This window comes from Onthophagus taurus, chromosome 8, assembly GCF_036711975.1.
Source record: "Onthophagus taurus isolate NC chromosome 8, IU_Otau_3.0, whole genome shotgun sequence".
In the NCBI taxonomy this organism is placed as follows: domain Eukaryota; kingdom Metazoa; phylum Arthropoda; class Insecta; order Coleoptera; family Scarabaeidae; genus Onthophagus; species Onthophagus taurus.
The window spans coordinates 4388246-4412666 of record NC_091973.1 but is presented as its reverse complement, the minus strand read 5'-3'; the positions used below and the strand labels follow the sequence as shown (position 1 = coordinate 4412666).

Below are 24421 nucleotides of genomic sequence, written 5' to 3'. Positions count from 1 at the left end.
ATTTATGTAACAGGAGATGAAGTTGAGGGAGTTATTTGAAGTAAAACGTTCACTAATAGCTGAGGGTTTATTAAACTTTTTTCCGTGGTTTGAAATTGCAGTTGATTAGGGGCGGTATTTGGGGTGTCGTGATTGGAGGAGTGGCGTAGCCTGTAATAAAGGCAATAATAAATCACCGGTGCCTCGAAATTATACGTCCCCATCGAAATTCTTTTATCCGGCGATGATATACGCCCGCTTGAGTCATTTACGGTGGTATCAGTTGTAGATTGCGCTGTATTTATGGCAGAAATGTGTCTAGTATGCACTAATTCCACAGCCCTTTTTCATCGACCCGCTCGAACCGGGCCTTTGTTTATCGGTACTCGGATGCAAATTTACACCATCCAACGTTTACGCTCAAAATTCTCCGATCGTATCAGATCTTAATATATATGACCCATCCACAACCGCCTAGAAACATTTCTGTATTTGGTAATTGAAGAGGTAATTAACAGTCGTCTTAACTTAACGTTAGAGTCCATCCAAATTATTTCATTAAACATCATAGCAAAGACGACATGGGCAGGGGAAGGAGTGGGGAAGTGAAATTTAATTAACTAAGAGAAGCTCTTGTGTCAAGACCCGTAGTGCAATGAGAAGTGCCAAACCAAAACAACATTTGAGGTAAATTAGATCATGTCATTTGTGCACCAGAGGTAAGATATCCCTATAAACTTTCATTTACGTAACTAATTGGAAATAAAGTAACGAATAGGAAAGCGATTTCGTGGTTTTCGGCTATAGAACGCTATAAATCCGTCGATTTTCACGGAACGACGGAGAAACAAAACCTGGCAAAGAAAAAAATCGAGCGATCATTAATTTTAAATTCTTTTGTAGCGTGTTTTTTTCAAGGAGCCAGTCTCGGGAAAAATTCCGTTGTAATAACGACCCTTACACACCCCTTCCACCGCTAGAAGTGATTAATTTTCATATTGTGTTTTTGCAGGATGGTAATTTGCGTTCAGCGCCGCTTTTTTTTTTCCTTTCAGGTTACATTTTCTGCACCTCCAAAATCCAATTGTAAGTTAATATAAGACTTGCCTTTCTTCTCAAACAATATTACGGTTTAATTATACACCCAGTCTATGTATTTATTATGCAATCAACGGTAATACTAGTAAGTTATTACACTCAACTAAATTAAAAATATACCATTAATCTCAAAAAGCTACTACAACCGGAGGATATGTACGTTTCCGTAAAGTTTTATACGCCGACCTCATAAAGTAACCCTGATTTATTTCCCCATATAAAACGAAATAAGGTGGTGAAAATCGAATTCTCCTCGGCGCGTCGTCCTCAGACTAAAAAAATTAACGCTCTTAAATAGATTAAGCAAACTTCCCAAGGCATTTTTAAAGCGAACTACCACCTCCTGTGGGGATCCGCGAAAGCGAGCCTCCCTCTTCGCTAATTCAACTAAACTTGCCCACTAAATTAGACGGTACTTCCTCAATACTCCCCACGTATCTAGCGGAACTAATTTCCACTGTAATTGTAAATAACAACTGCCGGAATTTACAGGCTGCTAAAATTATTTCATTTCGACTAACTTTAATGCCCCGCAACTTGTATTTCAACCCACAGAACTTCCGAACACTCGAGGTCTCATTACAAGTTACCGCTTGCTTCGTTCAAAATGAAACACACTCATAATCAGTATAATCGCAATATTTTCTAATCTAATCTATCCGATTTCTATGAGTTAGATAAGTTTTTAATAAATTCCAACCAGTTGTCAATTATTATACTAACCATACCAACTTGTATTAGACAATTTTTTACTAATTTTGAACGATATGAAATACACTATTGGAAATAATTCACGAGCACACCCTATATAATCTGAACGGGTGTGCCTAACACAATGAAATTTGGTATGGATGTAGTACTAAAGTAGTGTAACTTACCCTCACATGGAGAGCGGCGCAACTTTGCTGGGTTGCATCAATCACCACTTGGAAGGGCGGTTCAGTCAACAATGCCGTGGCAGAAAAACTCAAAACTTGCTGATTAAACTCGTCTATAGTGAACCTTTATGCCCCGCAAATATTATGGATTTATCTTCACGCGTTCAGATTATATAGGGTGTGCTCGTGAATTATTTCCAACAGTGTAGTTATAAGCTAGTTCCCAATGATTTAGATAAATTTTTAATGATTACTAATCATCTTTTATTGATTTTGACCAACCTAGAATAACTAGATTTATAACTATGATTTAGACAAGTTTGTTATAAATTCCAACCAGTTGTCAATTATTATGAACAACTTGTATTAGGTATATATCATTTTTCAATTATTTAGACAAGTTTTCAATCATTTTGTACAACTTGGGATAGCTATGACTCAATCATTATACAGGCTGTCCCGCAACGATTGTACAAAACTGCATCAGCGTATTCTCTGATCGAAAATAGAGAAAAAAAGTCTAATAAACACAGGTCTGAAAATGTACCATTTCGAGATATTCAAAGTTTTAATTTCATAAGTTGACCTATTGTTAACATCATTAATTGTAACGATTTAGATGCAGTAATTATATGATTACCATGGTTACGATGGTTAAGATAAAATTTAATAAATAATAAGATAATATTAAGTTAATTAATACAGTTCATTAATAATTTAACAAAACAAGTAACAAAGACTGTCGAAGAAAATCGTTCAACCAGCATAAAAACAACAAATATTTAACAAATTGGAAAAGATTCATGTCATAATTTGTTTTACTGTGTCAAATGCATTACTAATTTTATTTTTCAAATCCTGCACAATTTGAACGTATTCAGAATAAACTATTTGTTTTAAATGTCCCCAAAACCAAAAATCTAACGGATTTAAATCTGGTGAACGAGGTGGCCCTCCTCGGCCAATCCACTTATTGCCAAATCTGTTATTTAAGTATGCTCGAGTAGCACGTGCATAATGTGCATATCGTGCATAAAGTAGCAATCTTCTAGAATTTGTTGAGGTAATTCATCAAATGCCTCTGTAAGGTCATTTTGTAAAAAATGTATGTAAGCATCGGCTGTCAATCTCTTTGGAAGAAAAAATGGACCTAATAACTGATCACCTATAATTCGAGCCCATACATTAACACTGAATCGGCACTGATGATGAGTTTCTAGTATTGCATAGGGATTTTCATCATTCCAAACATGCGCATTATGAATATTAAAAATTCCGCTTTGAGTAAATGTTACTTCATCCGTAAATACAATGTTTATGGGAAAGTCGACGTTTACTACCTCTTCCTATATGGCTCACCTACAAAAAATCTCTCTTTTTCGCCATCATTTTCTGTTAGAGCTTGAATGGTGTTGTAATGATAAGGATAAAGCAACTGCTCCCTTAAAATGCCGTGAACGGTTGTTTTGTTAACGTTTTTTTTTGTGCAGAATTTCTTCTAATGCTGGTTGAGGCATTTTCATCAACTCTTCTCAAAACTGCTTCTTCTAATTCCACCGGCCTAATAATACACCATATCCGCCATCTCTTCCTTGCAGTAATTAATAGGACCCTTAATTAATAGGAATACTTAATAGTTTTATTAAATTAAATAGTAAAATAATAATTTCGTGAAGTATTATTTTTTTTTTGATTAAACAACTTATCGTAATCATAGTAACGACTTAATTATTATAAAAACAAATTTAAATTCATGATGTTAACAATATCAACTTATGAAACTAAATCTTTGAATATCTCGAAAATGGTCCATTTTCTGACCTATGTTTATTAGGCTTTTTTTGTTTATTTTCGATCATAGAATACGCTGATGCAGTATTGTACAATCGTTGCGGGACATCCTGTATACACTGTCTTGCACATCATTGCAAGTATGCAACCAATATCACATTATTGATATTGCAATACGCAAATCGCGTATTATATTATATTGTGATATTGGTTGCATACTTGCAACGATGATGTCGGGTACGATAATTAATTAGCACACTGTATATACAGTACGGGGTTTTTCGTCATGTGCCGAAACCGAAATTCGGCTGCAAAATGACATATTAATATTAAAAAAATTACTTTTATTTTTAGTTGTAGTTTATCAAGTATTGCCTCAACAGCTTCGCTGCCTCGGCGACTTCTTTTATAATCAAGTAAACTCTACTGCCTCAGCAGCAAAGCTGCCTCGGTTTCGAAATAACAATAAAAAGGTGAATGAGAAAGTAATTGTGATTGATGAGTAAGTATTGTATGAGTCTAGTTTCCGTAAACGAGATTATGAGACACACGAGTTGTGGAAACGTATTTTTGCGGTTAAATAATTATAGTCGGACTGAACGTGGGGTTAATGAGAACGTAATCGCTAACATAGGCAGGCGTATAAAGAGATCGTAGTAGAACAAAGGGTAGTTGTTTGGCTTGTTTTGCAGATAATTATAATTGTGTTATTAGAGACGTGCCCGGAATCACAATAGATGTGGAGGGAGCGCGGCGCGCACTCTACATAACAATGCCGCAGCGTAAAACTTTAAAATTATTTACGCTCCTATTAGTTTTACCGACGGAACAACGGACTTTCGACCCTCGCGCCCAAAGTTAAGGGAAGTTCGTCATTCTATGCTGTACGCGAGGCGGCCAACTAGTTTACACAAGATCTTAACGGCAAATTACGTTCTAAATCTTATTTGGATATCCAATAATGCTGATTATTGTGCTGCATTAGAAATTCTGCGGGACAAATCTTCCACTATCGATTTTGCAATTGTTACATGCACTCCAATGGGATTCGCTCCGGTTTTGTGTAACACCGACGCTAAATAACGATTTACATTCGCGGGCTAATTTATTTACATTTATACGAACCGCATTTGTTATTCGTCGGATAACTCGTGAGCAGGAAACTACTAGGTGGCGCCGCCTAACCTAGTATACCGTGTATTTATTATTCACTTTGGACTGGAAATATTACGCATAATCCGTTTATCTCTATGTTTTTTCATCTACCTACAAACAACCGCGAACTATAATTCGTTCATCGAATAGATGCAGCGATTTGAATTTCCCATAAATACGCACAAAATTTGAATAGAATTTTTCTATTGGTAAGCCCGGTTTACAAAAGTCAACCAAGAACAGCTCTCTTTCTTTCTTTGTATGTATGTATTTTTGCTTTGTGTGTGAAACTGGCTATTGTGTAATAGTGGGGGAAATAGGCGTGGCTTCGCTCAGTTCACTGCATCTGTTCGATGAACAGAAAATATAAACTAATTGTTACGAATATAAAATAAATTAAACACGAGCTATATTAAAACACAATTGAAGAAAAAATATCATTAATATTGATATTGAACAAAAAATGTATACAATGGGAAGATGAAGAAATCATTTTTCGTAAGCCTACAGAAAGTCTCTTAGATATGGTGGTAAATGACACGTGAACGATAAGACCCTCTTCAAGAAGAGGTGATTTATAAGGTCAGCCGACCGAAAAAGGTGTGTGGGGTAAGTCGATTGTGAGGATATTAAATTTACGAACGCGTCGACTTTAATTAAAATTCGAAAAGTCGTTTAAAAGGGCAAACACGTGATCGTACAACCAGGGTGCGACCGCACACTATTTCTGCGCCGATGGCGGCAACCACCGCCGAGCAGATATGTAACTGTCCGCTGAGGCGACCGCAAGTTCAACTTGCGACGACGTACGTGTTACTTCGTTAATTAACCTTTATCCCCAAGGCGCAATGCCTCAGGTACGCAGTGAGGATATGGCCTACTTACCGAGATGGCACCATTTCTAGTCCTCCAGCGATTACGAATTCTTCAAGTTCTCTCTATCTCAATTAAAATTCTTTTATACGCGACCTTTAAAATTATTAGCAAAGTGACGTCGGTAACGACAATCATGGAATGTTGACGCTCAATCATTGTTCACTCTGTTTAGATTTGGCTTGTCAAAGCACCGCATTGCTGTGTGATGATGTAATGACCATAAATGTGTTCTCTTTGTGATCGTAGCACGCCTTCGGTCAATGTTATGTGTACTATAAAGGATACTCCATTAAACGAAATTTATATAAAGTAAAGATTAATCTGTAGGCGTTATACTTGGATAACGTAGAGAAAATGGCACTAACACTTCGATTTTATCGATTACCGTCTAACTAATAGCAAAGATTTGTCACCGACACGGCCGTATATTTCAAAAATCGCAGAGCGTTGTAAATAATGGGCTCGTTTTTCGGACGTCGACGGAATTTGCTTAATTCTAGGCAACGGAAGGGCGTGTTAGCGCCAGCTTGTACGGCTAGTTATCTATGATAATTACTTTATTTACAGAAGTTTGTGTGGGGTCGTCAGCAACTGGCGGCTTGATAATTCACCGTTAAAGGAGTTGGGCATGAAATACCGTCACAGTTTAGCGTTTTAACCAGCAGTTGGAGTGATCTTTTGACGTTCGCTTTGTAACTACGAAAAGGTGGCTCCAAGGTAAATTGCCGGTATTAACAAAGTGAAAAGCTACCAGCGGCGCGCTCCCGTACAGCGTCGGATCTTATTGGTCGATGAGATCCAGTTTATTAAGCATTCCGTCCATGAATTGGGGTAAACTGAATATGTGCAGAATGCCAACGTGGCGAGCGATGAAGTCAAGAGTTTGACTGGCTCTGTACATATCACGTATGCGTCAGCTATTCCAGTCGAACTTATAAATTTGATATCGTGGACATGTGTACAGACTTCTCTTGCGACTAAACCTTAAGTAACTGCGTGCTCGCTTTTAATTCATTAACTTGCGCCCATTCCGAACTAATTATAAATTCAATTACTCCGGCTTCGTTGCGCGATACGACCGTCTTGCTCCATCCAAAACTTAAAACTAACCACGGTAAATCATTTAGTTCGCCGTCGTCGTAAACTGAAGCTTTCAAAAATTCTTAATTCGATAAAGTTTACTTATATCTTTGCTTAGCAGTGCAGCTGTCACCGTGGCATGGAGTTATTACTCGTCTTGATCATGCCTAGGTATTTGGCTTTGTTTTCAAATGGAATAACAGTGCCATTTATGTCAAAATTCATTTTTGTTCAATTTCTCACAGAATAGATTATGGTATTCGACATACAAATTGTATGGGAGGTAACCAGGATGCTTGAAGAAGAACTAATAGAAGAGAAGAATACTGAAATATGTGGCGTTGTGGACTGATGAACAGCTGTCTTAATTACATATACCGAAGCTTTATTGGAAAACCCACGGGCGGTCATCGGTAGTCGAAGAAGACATCTACTGCAACTAAAATTGTTCCTGGGCTGCATGGATGTGGCATCCCGGAACAGTTTAAGTTGCCCTAAGACATTAGCTGATTCAAAGCTATTATGTTAAAAGGGTTGTTCCACCAACTTAGGAATGAAATATTCATAATTCTATAAAGTTTACTTATATCTTTGCTTAACAATTCAGCTGTCACCGTGGTATGGTGTTATTACTCATCTAAGAGCATGTCCCTAGACATGATTCGGCGTTGTTTTCAAATAACTGTGCCATTTATGTCAAAATGTGGTATTCGACATTTAAATTATATGGGAAGTAGCCAGGATGTTCCCTGAAGTCTGGGAGAGAAAACACCTAGTCTGTAACTCCGTAACCTAGTTTTTGATTGGAGAAGAACCTGAGTTTTTTTTTTCTCATTTTGTAAACTGAAACAACACTGAAATATGTGGCGTTGTGGAGTGACGAACAGCTGTCTTAATTACATATACCGAAGCTTTATGGTAGTATTGGAAAACCCAATACCACCAGCATTAGCAACTAAAACTGTTCCTGGGCTGCATGGATGTGGCAGCCCGGAACAGTTTTAGTTGCCCTAAGACATTAGCTGATTCAAAGCCATTATGTTAAAAGAGCTGTTCCATCAAGTAAGGAATGAAAAATTCATAACTCTATAAAGTTATACTTATATCTTTGCTTAACAGTTCAGCTGTCACCGTGGTATGGAGTTATTACTCATCTAAGATCATGTTGGAGTAATAAAATATGAGCATAAAGGAAGGTAAAGAATCGTAGGCGTTAAAGCGATGCGGGAGTTTTGTACATTTCTTGAGACGTTTGCGAATCCGGGAAATTCATAATCACAGAGTACCGAGGCCGTAAAATATGAGCCCACTAGAATCTAAATACGGGACGAGAAATATTGCTGAAGATGCGGTGTTTTATTTAAAAGTGTAAGGGACCATGGCGGGATATATATGACAGGAACTCGAGGGACTGACAATTTGAAGACTCTCGACCCGGGACGTATAATGATTATAAATTGAGTTTACTCGGTGAGCTGTCAAGGTGATTTTTTGAAGTTTTAAAGGATTCGCGTTTCGTAAAGAACGTGTCTCCAGAATACTAATTTGGGTATACGCCCCGCGGACTAAACGAATAGGGGATGTCATGGTCAGTCGACTTTTCCTCGGAATCCCTCAAGAAAAGCAGCACGAATCCCGAGAGACATGCGGTTTAATATTTGATATTTTCAATCGTCTGTAAATATTGGACGTATTGACTTTACGAAAATTCTATTGTCCCCATATTATTCGAAATCTTCTTAGGAAAAGTAAAATGGACAAAAGACTTAAATGTAATTCGTTTCATGAATGTTGTTATCGTCGCGTTAAATTGATTACATTAACGAGACCTCTACGTGAAGATCAAACAAGAATTGAATCTGCCCGAGTATGGAGTTGCACACAATTAGAACGTTCATATGCGCCGGCGAAACCAAGTTAGCAACGTCTGAGGTAAACCAATTAAACCTCTAATAAGGACGCAACCCCGTCAAGGGAACTGTCAACCGAACGAACACTAGTCGAATTGAAATGATTCTCGTGGGAGGTTAAAACTAACGACTACAAAATCAGATCAATATTTTATTTGAGTGGGTCTTGTTGAATAGATTTCAGATTTCTCCTCGCGGGCATATTAATCTTCGATTTCGTGATGCATGCGATCGCGTCAGGTGTAATTCCCGAATTGTACTACAGGGAGAGCTCGTTAAATTACCTGGAAAATTTCAAACACGCTTTTCTTCCACGTTAATTGGATTGCCTCTTTAAAAGCATTGTTTTGCGCAAGGAAGTGCCTTTTCGGGACGGGAAACGTAAAAATCCATTCGAGTAATTACTTCCCCAGCTAAAGTCCCGTCAATGCGTCGATGGGACCGAGCGCAATATTTTCGCGACTAACTCTCGAAACAAAACAAGTTATCGCACGTAAGGCCGTTCTGTTGAAACATGGCTTGCATAATAGCAGGCTAGGGGTTAATAATTCTCCCCGAACTCGATAGTAATAAATAAGGCGGCAATCCACTTTGTTAAGGCGATTATACAGGTGATACTTCTAGGCTTCACTGTAAATAATCGGCCATTTTAAGGGTTTCTATATCGAACTTCGACAGGAGGCCGCACCCTAACAATTAAACTTATATCATTAGTGTCAAACTTGCATGCACTGATCGATTTTCGGAAGAGCGTACGTACGTATATACGAAACAAACTCACAATTCCTACCGAAACTTTGTTGATCTAACACAATACCGCGGATAACGGAGTTCGTGCGTTAGGTCATAAAATCAATCCACAAATCTAGCTTTGAATTACGTATTGCGGCATCACCCATAAATCTTCTCTTGTTATAACTTACTTCTTCCGTATCTCAATTCAATTAATTCAATCTTCCTCTCTCCGGTTCTACCTTGTTTGCGTTCTCCTATTTAACATCTGGTAAGCAGCAATCACATCACGTGTGACACTTGCGTAGATCTAATCAGGACTACCTCGTCTTTGTGCATTTAACACCGCCACAGTAAACATCAATTGTTTTAACAATGTAATCGGAAATTCTAGATCAAAGATGAGTTTAATACAAATTTGCACTTTATAATTAAAGCTTGGTGAGTCATACCTAAGTACTTGGCGTTGTTTTCAAATGGAATTTATGCCATTTATGTCAAAATTCATTTTCGAAGTCTGGGAGAGGAAACACCTAGTCTGTACCCACGTAACCTAGTTTGTGATTGGAGAAAAACCTGAGTTTTCTTTCCTCATTTTGTAAACTGGGAGTGTGTGGTTTAAGTGCAATACTGAAATATGTGGCGTTGTGGAGTGATGTCTTAATTACATATAGTCGGTAGTCCAAGAAGACATCTACAGCAACTTAAACTATTCCTGGGCTGCATGGATGGGGCAGCAGGGAACAGTTTTAGCTGCCCTAAGACATTAGGTGATTCAAAGATAGAGAATTAATTTGAGATATTACATTAAGTTTACTTTAGATCTAATCTAACATGTATGACCAAAATTGTACTCTTAATGAAAATTGATATTAAATCAATAATTCATTTGCATTTGTAAATGTGTTTCTAATACCCAAGATCTTTGGATTTCCATATATATTGATGAAATGGAAACGATGTTGGAAATCAATATCTATGAATGATACGGTTACAATGTACGATGTATGGATGGGCTATTAGAAAAAGAATTTACTCGAGGTGGGGTTTAATAAGTTTTACGAGAAGTATAAAGTTGGATAACTCTGGCGATTCATCACAAGGCGGTGTACAACTGTAGAAAACATTTTCTAATGCAATTTGAGTTACCTTATTCATAAATGTTTTAGAATTTTATCGAAACTTTTAGACGTGTTCCGATAAATAATGTGTTTCATCGTGGTGTCGTGTAATATGATATTTAGCGTGTTGTATGTTTGTCACGGTTACCAGCCAATTATGAGCAAGAGTAACTAAAAGCTTGTTTAAGAGTCTATATTTGTTTTGGTTAACGTTAATTCTCTTATTGTTTCGTCGTTCGTCGCGGTCCAAATAAACATAATAGTATTGATTTGGTAGCGCGCACAAAGAATTTTAACGTGCTCGTCGTCGAGTATTAAGTTAGTCAAAGCTTGTGATGTAGTACAAATTGCCTATCTAAACATGTGACATGTGTCTACTGGAGAATTGCGGAGTATATTGAAGCGTGTTGCTGTCTATATAAGTATTTACGTAGCTCTCGGGAGAGACGGAGTTGTGAGCTATTAGTAGGTCTGACAAATTAGTGTTTAGGGTTGAGCCGCTCGAGGAAGCGTACGCGCGAATGCCTACATATTATGCCATCGACCTTGTCAGATTTAATTACACCTCCTGAAGGGCTGAACTTCTCTACGGAGGGCGTTAAATTATATTTACCCCGCTTTTATTTCAGTTCTCGAGGGCTATTTATCTTTATTCCTAATGGTCTTACGGCGTTGTACCGAGCAATCTATCAGCTTTAGCATGAGGTACATATGACGTGGTGAGAGATAATAAATTTTAAGAGAAATGTTGAATCATGTAAAGGAAGTTTATGCATCCGCTTAAGCTTTCCGGGCAGGAATAAGAAGCTTAATACTCGAGTGCCGCGACACCAATAGCTATTCAATTATACATTTAGATGCGCGGTGAACGTCTAGGACGTATTTACGCGCCAACAAAGCTACTCGAGACGGTCTTATACTTATTTTAATTGAAATCGTCGTTAAAGTACCTCGAAGCGACGAAGCTCTACTCGCGACGGAGTTTTCCTAATACTAATAACATCAATCTTCATTATTTGGACATCACCCTGCTGTGCAAGTTAAATATATGTCCTCGCCCTTGCAGTCACTTGATATAACTTATAATATAGACGCATTATGGTCGCAATATCTAGGGCGTGAGCATCATTTTTCCTTTAGCGAAACCCATTTTAGTGACATCCTTATAAACACTACGACTCTTGCAATTACTACGATTCCAGGAGATTTGTAAGGTAATTGCTTTCAAATCCCTTACCGAGAGATCGCAGAAAAAGTACATACGCCGCCGCCGCGAAGAAAAACAGATTCCGCTCCTCGGAAATCTTTGTGCGATCGCCGAATTACGGGCTTTAAGCCGTGATTTATGCCCGCCAGCTATGTAGGTCGCTATGGGGCCAACAGATATCGCTCCTGGAAAACTGCATCTACGTAGACAGACGATTTCTGCAACTTAATCTGCTCGGACTTCTTGGACCCAGTTCAACATAATTTGCTTATTTATGTTGTATTGAAAAATAAATAAAACAAAATAAAAATGTTTTGTATTATTCCTTGTATTCGAGAAAACCGTAAGAAACTCAAGACGTTAATGTACGTTAGCGAAGACGTGGGTGTTTTTGCAAATCCATTTCGAAAGTAGGTTAGCTTGCAGCAACTCACCTGTGCGTTCTCTACGGCCCGGAGCGTTGTGGCAACTTTGTAATTTTTTGTGCGGACTGGAGATATTCATTAAAAACGCCCTCGGACTGCGCGAGCACTGTCGGAAACAATTCATTAACTCACAAAGGAGATATCAGATTGTTTCCAGCCAACATCACAACGCCCAAAGGATCCCGACACAATCATCACAATGCCTTGCTTTCTTTTAGCAACATCTTATTCTTAAGATGCGACTTTTCTTTGCGAGTTTTGCCATAATCAATTGCGGTGTCCAACGATTACACTTAATAAGGATTAAACTCCATTGACTTTGATGACGCCGAATGCGTATTAAATCCGGGCTTATTTGATTTATCCCCGATAAATGTGACGCGCTATTTGACCGCACGGAATTACGCGGTTGAGTTACTCTACATGTTTTATTCCAGCGTGTATCAAAGGAAGTTGCACGTCATCAATTTTTGCTGCTATCAAATATGTATTCAACCGAAATACTAATTGAGTATACAATCAAATAAACGGAGGTTAAGTTATTTAGGAATAACGAATAAAATATAAATAAATATATAAAAACGTTTTGAGATATTTTTAGCAAAATATGTAGGTTTTAGCTGGTGAAATAAAAGAGAACGCGAGGAAACCTGGGCGTAAAACGAATAATATGAAGGTATGAAGTTCACCTGTCGCCACAGCCCGGAGATTTGTAGATTTATTGTTAGGCATAAAGTTTAGAGTAGGGTCTGTGGTCGTTTACGTTTATTTCAAGAAATTTCTTCTTTGTTTCAGGATGCGCCCGCAGGAGCTGCCCGCGCGAAAATAGGAAGGCCGATTAGGGACCGAAAGATGGCCGTCCTTCTGAAGAGAGCGTTGCAATTGAATCTCGCCCTGGCCGTCGCAGTTGTTGCGCTGTTAGCCGGTAAGTGCAAACACAATTTGCTCTTTCCGACATCTAGCGTCTTATCGCCGGTTCGACGGTCTCTGAGGCTGGAACTATGCGAACTTCGTCCTTCCTAACTTACTTGATTGATGACCGTTTCGCCTAAGAACAAGTCTCCTACGTCAGATCAATAATTTGCTCTAGGTTATTAGTATTATAGGTACGAGGGTACTGCGGGATTTAATTGATAGGTTATGTTCTGGCGAAACCTTCAACTAGGGTTCTTGGTAAAGATCATTAATTTAATAAATTTCACAAAATCACTTGGTCAATGATAAATTGGTAAGCAGAATGTTGCCAACATAATACAAGGACGATAAGTTATGTTCTATATCCCTTTGTTTTCTGTATCTTTGAATATAAATGGGATAAACACTAAATATAAGCTAAACACCGACTAGTTGTGCAAATTGTTGCAAAATAATAAATTTCAGTCTGCATCCCAGTAATAATGGAATTTTACGTGTTCGTACGTTGTGAGCTGAGCAAGTTCTGTAAACTTTGCTGGAAGTAGGAATAAGAAAACAGGTGCGCCCCGAGACAAAATGCAAAATACGTCTTTCCAGCGCAAAATTCCTGCTGGAGTATAATTAGATGTATAACAAGACACAGAAGATATGAGTTCGTAATTATCAGCGTTTACTCGTCCTCGTTTCTCACTTTTAACATTACACTACCAATCATCGTGTTTTCAAAAACTTCCTTTATATAGTTTACATTACCAGCAGAAAGCTTTTAGAAGGAAACTGTGTAAATGCACACATTTATTTTCATCACAAAATCGTAATAATAATAATACTCACAAAACGCATAAAAATAATTGAAATAAATAACATCTTCATTTTTCATATTTATTAAACTTATTTTCTTAAATATTTTATTTGATTTTGTTTACATTTTCAATATTTTTAAAGTTGGAAAGATTTGATAGAACCAGTACGAACTTGAGGTATCTGACCATCCGAATGCTTCGAGCTATTACTTAATCCGGCAACTTCCCGAGGGACCTAAAATCCTCTAAGTTGAACTTAGATGGCTTCCCGGGACGCTCCACAATAAAATACCAATTTACCAAAAGGTTGCGCTTAATACACTTAATGCTAAACGACTTCGGAGGAGAAATAAAATGATTTCAGGTGTTGAAAAGCCGAAACGTAAAGGGTAATAACGATTATCTTTGAAATGGGATTCACTTTAATACTTAAAATCGCTATACGTGTAAGCGCAAACAGACATGTTCGATCGTGTGTCCGGGATCACGTTTTCTCAGTTGACTAGGCGAGGTAGAAATGCGTAAAATGCAATTAACACACGCATGATTTGTTGAATGAACACTATGATAATGTCGTACGATAGAAGTTTGAAATTTTCAGTAGCGCTTATCGGACCGATAAACTTATAGTTTCAATTTTACCCAGGTGGGGTCGATGTGAGATTTAATGGCCTAGAGAACTGCGACGAACAGATGGGAAAGGGTACGTTTTTGAATTGCCACGGGTTAAAAATAAAGCTCAGGTGCGAAGACGTTCTCCGTACAGCTGGAGACTAAAATTATATCTTCTAATAACATTACAAAAAGCTTTCACTCTCATTACTTTTGTTAACTTTTCTTGTTTTATTTCCGATTATCGCAACGGAAAAGGAAATGCTGACGTTTCCGATCATTAAGGAATATAAATAATTGCGGGGTATTAATTATCACCCCTATTACGGATAAATCAGTGTACTATTCCTTGAAAAATGGGACGACGAATTGCGACATTTATCAGCGCTCCCTCCAAACCGCTCTTTCTGTCGATTTGTTATTTGAAAACATGGGTACATATTTGCGGAATGTGCGCGTATCGGAGATCAGTATCCCTTCTCCTTGTGGATAATAGAGTATTTCTATCGAGTCTGCAAATCTCCAGGCTCCCGTTGCTCCTTACAAGCCAATATTCTCGCCCAGTCAACCCAGCGACGGCAGTAAAACTACTGGCTATATTTGCAACGTCAACACCTGATGGTCCAACCTACTCTCTTCCAAATTTATCGATCTAAATTTTACATTTTTACTGCCAACGTCCAGCGCTCACATAAAACACTAAATTAAATTATGTATTACTTTGTACATATATACAAAACATTTTTATGACATCAAATCTTATACTGTGTCATTTAAAACCGGAATACACTCATAAAATTTATATTTATTGTCCGATTTTCCGACCACTTTTTTTTTGAGCTATAGAGAGGAAAAAAATTTACTAAATGTTACTAAATGATTAATATTATTAACCTGAAACTAGTCATCATATCGTAACACCTCCACCCCACACCAGGAAGTGTGGGGTGGAGCATTGTTTTGTTGGAAATATCCGTGCTGTAGCTCGTCATTGTGGAATTGTTCCATAAAATTGTTCAAAATTTCTCGGTATCATGCCCCGTTAATAGAATTATAGAAAAAGATTGGTCCTATAATTCGTCGTCTTGACATTGCATATGGGTGCCAACCTTTATTGGATACAGATCAGTTTCCACAAATTGATATGGGCCAATCTAAAAGAAATTCTCACTGAACGCTTACTGACTTACCGCTTAAAGCAACCATTCGAAACAACGATAGTTTTAAAAAAACTTTAAACTCACAAAGCGTACGAGAATCACAACAATAACGTTCGATCAGCTGTCAACACTACATATTAAGATAGGCAGCCAATATTACACAGGTATACGCCTGGTGCTATTTATCTAAAGTAGGTTGTAAGTTACAACGTGTAACCAATAAAAGTTAAGTCAAGTAGAAAATAAATGAGTTTCTAAATGAAATAGATAAAAATTGAAAAATTTGTATGTTTGTATATGTCCAATAGAAATACGTTGAAGTGTATCAAAAGGAATCGGAGGAAGATGTGCAACCCGGCGAAGCTGAGTACATTCGTTGAGTCCTTTGCGATATCGTAACAGGAACGAGTGAGTAAGGTCCTTTGAGTAAGATCCCAAGGCGTACTTTTGCTTATTGTTCGGGAACTCCCCCGCTTAAGAATCCGGTGCCTATAAAATTCTATTATCCGCCTTTATCTGGCACTCCATCTCAATTCTCAGTCGACGTTCGAGCGCATTGATTGATGATCGCGCCGGGTGAAACGCACATACAAATCGATACAAAAGTCCAAGATTTAGTTTTCGATTAATTTTTTGAAATCGTTTGGTAACATACATATCAAGTCGCGAGACGTTTAACGTAATAATTCGTCATTTGCACATAGTTGCAATTTCTTTGACAAGGTAACGATGAAACGCAATTCCGTGGAAAATCTTATTAATGGCAAGTTTGTTGCAAACTAAAATCTACTTAACGTCCCGGGGCGTCGTATAAGATGGGATGGCTTGCTAACGCCTCTCTGGCCTGATCAAAGATGTTCTGTCTGAGTTTATTACACCGGCGGGCTGCAAAATCCATGTGTGCACGCCGAGCATCACGGATATTGCGTCTTCTTTGTTTGAGGTGAAACGTGCGCTGCAACGAATCTTCCATTTCTTATATTTTTCATAAGAACATCTAAACAAGTAGTAATCTCGTCGTTCAATCCAAACCCCTCCACATCTATCGAAACGCAATAACGATTAATAACCTACTCCTTAGGTATCAATCAAGACCATTCAACCTTCGAAAATAATATCCAAGGTATTTTTCATTTGTCACAATACCCTGATAGATTATAATCAATTTTCTTTAAGTTTAATGTTTGATAAACAAATCGATTATAATAATAATAATATTTTCGAAGCTATAATAATAATAATTGGCATGGTTGAAAATGGGGAAAAGTGGTCCGTGTTTTCGGACACGAATAGTGAATTTATAAACCTGCCAACGAGTGATGTACGTAAATATTTTGAGAGGAAATGCTGGGAATATGAATGGTGGGATGAATGGCGGATTATAAACCGCGAACTCATATTTTCGGGCAAACACTTTTGTCGGCGCACAATGCTTCAGAGGGAAGCGGCCCTCAAATTATCGATTCTGTATTATAATTGGCGTCTATTATGCGGAAAAAAAATTCGATCTTACAAAAAAAGTGGCGCGGTTTTTAGGCGAATCGGAAGGAATAAATAAACACGCTCGTTACCGTCGACCCTGGCGTTTCCCAAATACTTAGGGCATTCTTTTATGTATGTAGATGCTTTCGCAGTTTAAAATGTTTACACCGGCCTCGCAAACGAGATAATGCTACCTCCGTGCTTTCCTTTTAACCCCGCATTTGCATAAAGAGCGAAATTACTGACCCGAAATGCTTTAATTTTCATCCGTTCGTTTTGACATCGTTTAATACTATGGAAGAAAACTTCTATGAGGTAGCTTTAAATTTACCGTATACTTCATCTACCTCATTGTATAAATATTTCAGATAACGCATCGTTTAGTCCAATACTGTGATATTGGTTGCATACTTGCAATGATGACACACTGTATATGAATGTTATTTTGTGTATAGATATATTTTTGTTTTTTATTAAAACCGGAAATAGTAGAAATTATTTATAGTTAAAAACGTAAAATAATCGTGGAACTAGATAATAAATTCTGAAACGTTAACGCATTTGTCCTGGCATAGCGCGGTAGTGGGAATTATCTTCGTCAAAAATGATAATAGAAAAAACGCACTAACGGGAGCACTGGCCCTGCAAATGAAAACTTTCGGTCCGTATAAATTATAGCCGTTTTTGCCCACTCCGCCGGATGCAGTGCTGGTCTGGTGCGATCTACTTATTGAAATAAATGGATTCTGCATTAATACAAAGTTTTGTTTTCTCCGTGTTTAGAAATTGTTAAAACAAATCGCTGGATGCACTATTAAGCCATTGGACCCGTTTGCGAATTAAATAATTGACGGCCTGTTCACAGCCCCCGTTCGCGTGAATCTATATAACTCTGTGGCTTTATAACTAATTGAGTTGCCTGTTCACAAACAACCCCAATTGGCTCCGTATTTAGATAATTATTCCACAATAATAGGATTACATCTAACGCATAACGTGCCAACGTGACAACAACCATATCCTGAAGGCGTTTTGTATAAATTATAGACGAAACGTTTTACGGCAGCATCCACTCTTAAAGTCGACTACTCTTTTAAATTTAAAATATCTACTACGAACGCAAACGTACACATGTTCCGAGAGCACTTTATTTTCCATATTTCAGTTTGGGACGTAAGTTTTCTACCGTTCTATAACGTCAGCCACACTTTGCATCGAAAATCGATTCTCATTGCATAATACAGTAGGGATGAATATCAACATAAATAACTTATCATCAATTAACCTCCAAATCAATCAACCAATATATCAAATTAAAAATTTCAATCTGAATCTCAATATTCTATTACCATAGCATAGCATTCTACAGTTAAATCTGATGCAGATATAGGTAATTACCAAGGTTTTTATATAAAAGGTTGTCTAGGTTCGTACGCAACCATACTGCGCATTACGTCACACGTGGAAAATAATACCGCCAAGCAAATCAAATTAAACAAATGCATGGAGCACCACATGGCCCCTCGCCCACAAACTAAAATCAAAGTATTGCAGCATAGGAACTTAGACAACCTTTAATATATAAACCTTGGGTAATTACAACTTTTCGCCATTTCGAGAGAGTTTTACACAAAGCTAGACTATCCTTGTGGACTTGTCGTAGTCTCTATGTGAATGTGGTTGGACCTATGATCACATATGGAGCAGCAGCCTGGTATAGGAAAGTCCAACAGACTTCAGTTATCAATAAACTTTCACGAATTCAACGAGTAGCTGGATGGGCAATCTCTGGTGTGATAAGCACAACACCAACTCTACCAATGGATGTTCCTATCTCTCTTGCATTTGCATGTAGAGAACTACCATTTACAGATTTAAGCAATATGCTTAAAAGTATTCAAAAACGTTATCTATCTGAGTACAATAAATCCTTAGGGTCGCGGTGCAAAGTTGGTTGGTCCGCCTACCCGATATGTAATTCATATAAATGTAATGTAATGTAGTGCAATACGTGTAGTCTAACTTTGTATTGATGCTTGATGTCATATTTTAAACCCAAGGTTTAAATTAATCTTATTTTTTAGTATTTCATTATTTATAACGAGTAATATTATGCTTTGGTCCTTTATCAGAGGTTGTTCTTAAAAATTTACACCTTAAATTGAAAATCGATGTAGGTTGTATGAGAAGGATGAATGTCAACTTAAAATAATTTATAGTCAATTAAGTTAATTTTTTGACAGCGTGTACTGTCAAGGTAAAGAAAAAGGGTTAGATTTACTGCCAGCAGATATTAAAGAAACCGTTATTTACGTTTTGAATTGTGTTGCAATAACTCCCGAGCTTTATCAAGGGTTGTTCTTGAAAATTTACGGCGTCACGTCGAAGTTAATTATGTGGCGCAATATTTTCGTTGGCAGCTAGGAGGAGGACCGTCCGTATTCAAGGGGAGGTAATTAATGGGTAGTTTGTTTTAATAAACCTGCGGAGGTGTTAAATTTTGCTTTTTAAAATCTTTAACCGTTTCTGTATTATCGCCTCAATTTAAAATCGCAGGGGAGTAATAATAGAATCTGTGCCAGTAGAAATCAATTCGATAGTCCACCGCAAATACTAGTTTCGAAATTTTCCGGCCTGGCTGATTGAGATATTGTTGCACCAGAAGTAAATGTACAAGTTGGCTCTGGGGGAGAGATAGAGATGGCCGGATTATTTCCATAAATGATTGCTGTACGTTGAAGCTTTAGAAAAAATCTCAACCGTTGCTTTATCCGTAAAGCGTATAACGTAAACGAGAACGGATGAAACTCTCGCAGTTTTTGACGTATCCGTTCCGTATTGGACAAGAGAATTTTTTTTTTAATATAGCGTCGAGAGATAATCCGAACTCTCTAAAGACAGATTAACAATTTATCCTACTTTAATTACATTCATGTCGCTCCGTCTTCAATATTTTTGACAAAAGAAAGTTGGGTTTGGTAGTCATAATCATAAATCATCATGATTTCCGGTTTTACAAAATGTTAATAATAATAAAAGTTAAGTGTAGCATCGCCCGGTTGACTTTTAAAAAGTTTGTAGCAACCGTTTTTGTTATTTTCAACGTAGCCAAGCCCGGTGATGTATTATGTAAATTATCCGCGAAATAAAAGTTGTTTGAAAATATTTCGTTAAATGCGCAGACCAGGACAGAGTTGCCTCCGTACCCCAGGGAAAATTTGCATAACTTTTAATGGTTGTGTTATGTACTCGCGAATACGTAACCAGCAAACTCTGTGTGGTGTGGCAAAAAATGCAGATTGTTTGTACTTCATAGGTATCTAATTATCAAAGAAGCCGTAAGAGGATTTAAAAGCACTTTGAATCATTTTGAGATGTTCTCAAGTGCGTACTACGTCGGCGAAGCTATCGTGTACGAAAGAGGATTGTTTCGACGAGGGAGCGAAGTTGTAATAGACGTGCAGATTGCAACGGGGACTAGCTCCGGTGACATTGATTAAACTTTCAAATAACACAAACATTCCGCTGCGCATATATAATTTTCGTCCTTCGTCCCCCACGTATAAATCTCGCAAAACTAAAACTGTTTCTCTAATATATCATTTAAGACCGAACCACGATCCTTACAGACCTATCAACTTACCGAGATATTAACTTTCACAATAAAGACTACTCCCTACTTATGGCCCAGTAGTAAGTGCTTCTAAATTTACAATAGATACACCAAAACTTTAGAGGCAATACGTTTTACGTGTTCCCAAAGGGTACTTTGTTGATTTTACAAGGATTATTTGACTAAATTTTAGATGTAAACAAGAACGAGAGTTATCCATATCTCACACTGTAATTCCAACTAGCAACTCTCGCCAGCAAGTTCGTGATATGTACTTCTATTCGTCATAACGATGTTGCAACATACAGTGTGACCCATTTAAAACCTGAACACCATCATAAAACTTGCATTTACTGATTTTGTCAAATTGTTGAGAAAAAAGCTCTACTTCAAGACAAAGTGTCACATTTTATTGCAAAACAGACCTATCAACTTACCGAGATATTAACTTTCACAATGAAGACTACTCCCTACTTATGGCCCAGTAGTAAGTGCTTCTAAATTTACAATAGATACATCAAAACCTTACAGACAATACGTTTTACGTGTTCCCAAAGAGTACTTTGTTGATTTTACAAGGATTATTTGACTAAATTTTAGATGTAAACAAGAACGTGAGTTATCCATATCTCACACTGTAATTCCAACTAGCAACTCTCGCCAGCAAGATCGTGATATGTACTTCTATTCGTCATAACGATGTTGCAGCATACAGTGTGACCCATTTAAAACCTGAACACCATCATAAAACTTGTATTTACTGATTTTGACAAATTGTTGAGAAAAAAGCTCTACTTCAAGACAAAGTGTCACATTTTATTGCAAAACAGACCTATCAACTTACCGAGATATTAACTTTCACAATGAAGACTACTCCCTACTTATGGCCCAGTAGTAAGTGCTTCTAAATTTACAAGAGATACACCAAAACTTTACAAACAATACGTTTTACGTGTTCCCAAAGAGTACTTTGTTGATTTTACAAGGATTATTTGACTAAATTTTAGATGTAAACAAGAACGAGAGTTATCCATATCTCACACTGTAATTCCAACTAGCAATTCTCGCGAGCAAGTTCGTGATATGTACTTCTATTTGTCATAACGATGTTGCAACATGCAGTGTGACCCATTTAAAACCAGAACACCATCATAAAACTTGTATTTATTGATTTTGACAAATTGTTGAGCAAAAAGCTCTACTTCAAGACAAAGTGTCACATTTCATTGCAAAACAGACCTATCAACTTACCGAGATATTAACTTTCACAATGAAGACTACTCCCTACTTATGACCCAGTAGTAAGTGCTTCTAAATTTACAATAGATACACCAAAACTTTACAGACAATACGTTTTACGTGTTCCCAATGAGTGCTTTGTTGATTTTACAAGGATTATTTGACTAAATTTTAGATGTAAACAAGAACGAGAGTTATCCATATCTCACACTGTAATTCCAACTAGCAATTCTCGCGAGCAAGTTCGTAATATGTACTTCTATTCGTCATAACGATGTTGCAACATACAGTGTGACCCATTTAAAACCTGAACACCATCATAAAACTTATATCTACTGATTTTGACAAATTGTTGAGCTAAAAGCTCTACTTCAAGACAAAGTGTCACATTTTATTACAAAACAGACCTATCAACTTATCGAGATATTAACTTTCACAATGAAGACTACTCCCTACTTATGGCCCAGTAGTAAGTGCTTCTAAATTTACAATAGATACACCAAAACTTTACAGACAATACGTTTTACGTGTTCCCGATGAGTGCTTTGTTGATTTTACAAGGATTATTTGACTAAATTTTAGATGTAAACAAGAACGAGAGTTATCCATATCTCACACTGTAATTCCAACTAGCAATTTTCGCGAGCAAGTTCGTAATATGTACTTCTATTCGTCATAACGATGTTGCAACATACAGTGTGGCTCATTTAAAACCTGAACACCATCATAAAACTTATATCTAGTGATTTTGACAAATTGTTGAGCAAAAAGCTCTACTTCAAGACAAAGTGTCACATTTTATTACAAAACAGACCTATCAACTTATCGAGATATTAACTTTCACAATGAAGACTACTCCCTACTTATGGCCCAGTAGTAAGTGCTTGTAAATTTACAATAGATACACCAAAACTTTACAGACAATACGTTTTACGTGTTCCCAATGAGTGCTTTGTTGATTTTACAAGGATTATTTGACTAAATTTTAGATGTAAACAAGAACGAGAGTTATCCATATCTCACACTGTAATTCCAACTAGCAATTCTCGCGAGCAAGTTCGTAATATGTACTTCTATTCGTCATAACGATGTTGCAACATACAGTGTGACCCATTTAAAACCTGAACACCATCATAAAACTTATATTTACTGATTTTGACAAATTGTTGAGAAAAAAGCTCTACTTCAAGACAGTGTCACATTTTATTGCAAAACAGACCTATCAACTTACCGAGATATTAACTTTCACAATAAAGACTACTCCCTACTTATGGCCCAGTAGTAAGTGCTTCTAAATTTACAATAGATACACCAAAACTTTACAGACAATACGTTTTACGTGCTCCCAAAGGGTACTTTGTTGATTTTACAAGGATTATTTGACTAAATTTTAGATGTAAACAAGAACGAGAGTTATCCATATCTCACACTGTAATTCCAACTAGCAATTCTCGCCAGCAAGATCGTGATATGTACTTCTATTCGTCATAACGATGTTGCAACATACAGTGTGACCCATTTAAAACCTGAACACCATCATAAAACTTGTATTTATTGATTTTGACAAATTGTTGAGAAAAAAGCTCTACTTCAAGACAAAGTGTCACATTTTATTGCAAAACAGACCTATCAACTTACCGAGATATTAACTTTCACAATTAAGACTACTCCCTACTTATGGCCCAGTAGTAAGTGCTGACAAATTGTTGAGCAGAAAGCTCCACTTTAAGACAAAGTGTATCTAAGTTACTATTATATTGTTCATGATACTTGGGGAAGAAGCAAATGAAGGTTATCTTTAGTGTTCATTTAAGATAAAATTTATAGTGTTAATTCTATTGAAACCTTTTCTTGGGAGAGTCATTGAAAATAGAAACGGAGTTTAAAATGTATTAAATGGGAAAAGGTTCCCCCTATCGCGCGTGTTTTTTCGGTAATCGCATGGGTAAGCACGTAGCGTGTGAGAGAACACGTAAGGAGCGGCCGTCCGAAGAGTTACAAGGAGAGGAAGACGGTGTCATCTGTGTATTTTCTGCGCTGTCACTTAATCCTTGATGGCCGGAGTGCGAGTTAAGCGTCCCCTTTTTCTCCACCCGATATCCTTTTCCCGCGTCTAAAGCGATTTGGACGCCCTTTTCCCGTTTGCGAAGATATCGCACATAAAACAACGGTTTCGTAGAAAATAAGTTTCGTTTCAACACGTCTTCGTGACAAAACTTTCGCTAATTAGTAATGGCTAAGCTGGAAGTGAACGCCACTTAATAATTCAGCCATTATCCTCCGATCTGATTTACATATATAACATATGGTAACATACCGATTTGATTTATCGCATCTATTGGTTC

At 37.3% G+C, this 24421-nt stretch overlaps 1 protein-coding gene and 1 long non-coding RNA gene across 5 annotated transcripts in view; one reads left to right on the top strand and one right to left on the bottom strand.

Annotated features, from left to right (window-relative positions):
• LOC111425523 (limbic system-associated membrane protein-like) overlaps positions 1 to 24421 on the top strand; it is an 85905-nt gene that overhangs the window by 17414 nt on the left and 44070 nt on the right. For 3 of the 4 annotated variants that reach the window (XM_023059611.2, XM_023059610.2, XM_071198545.1), the window contains one exon: positions 13048 to 13177. In XM_023059611.2, the coding sequence (XP_022915379.1) occupies positions 13105 to 13177 (73 nt within the window). In that variant the 5' untranslated portion in view covers positions 13048 to 13104. Of the gene's footprint in view, positions 1 to 13047; positions 13178 to 16042; positions 16151 to 24421 lie in introns of those variants that run through there. The other variant, XM_023059612.2, reaches the window with a different exon arrangement.
• On the bottom strand, positions 14036 to 15898 carry LOC111425524 (uncharacterized). The gene is made up of 2 exons (XR_011641448.1): positions 15477 to 15898; positions 14036 to 15422 (listed from the first exon to the last, which is right to left on the bottom strand). It is a non-coding gene; the product is annotated as an uncharacterized lncRNA (long non-coding RNA).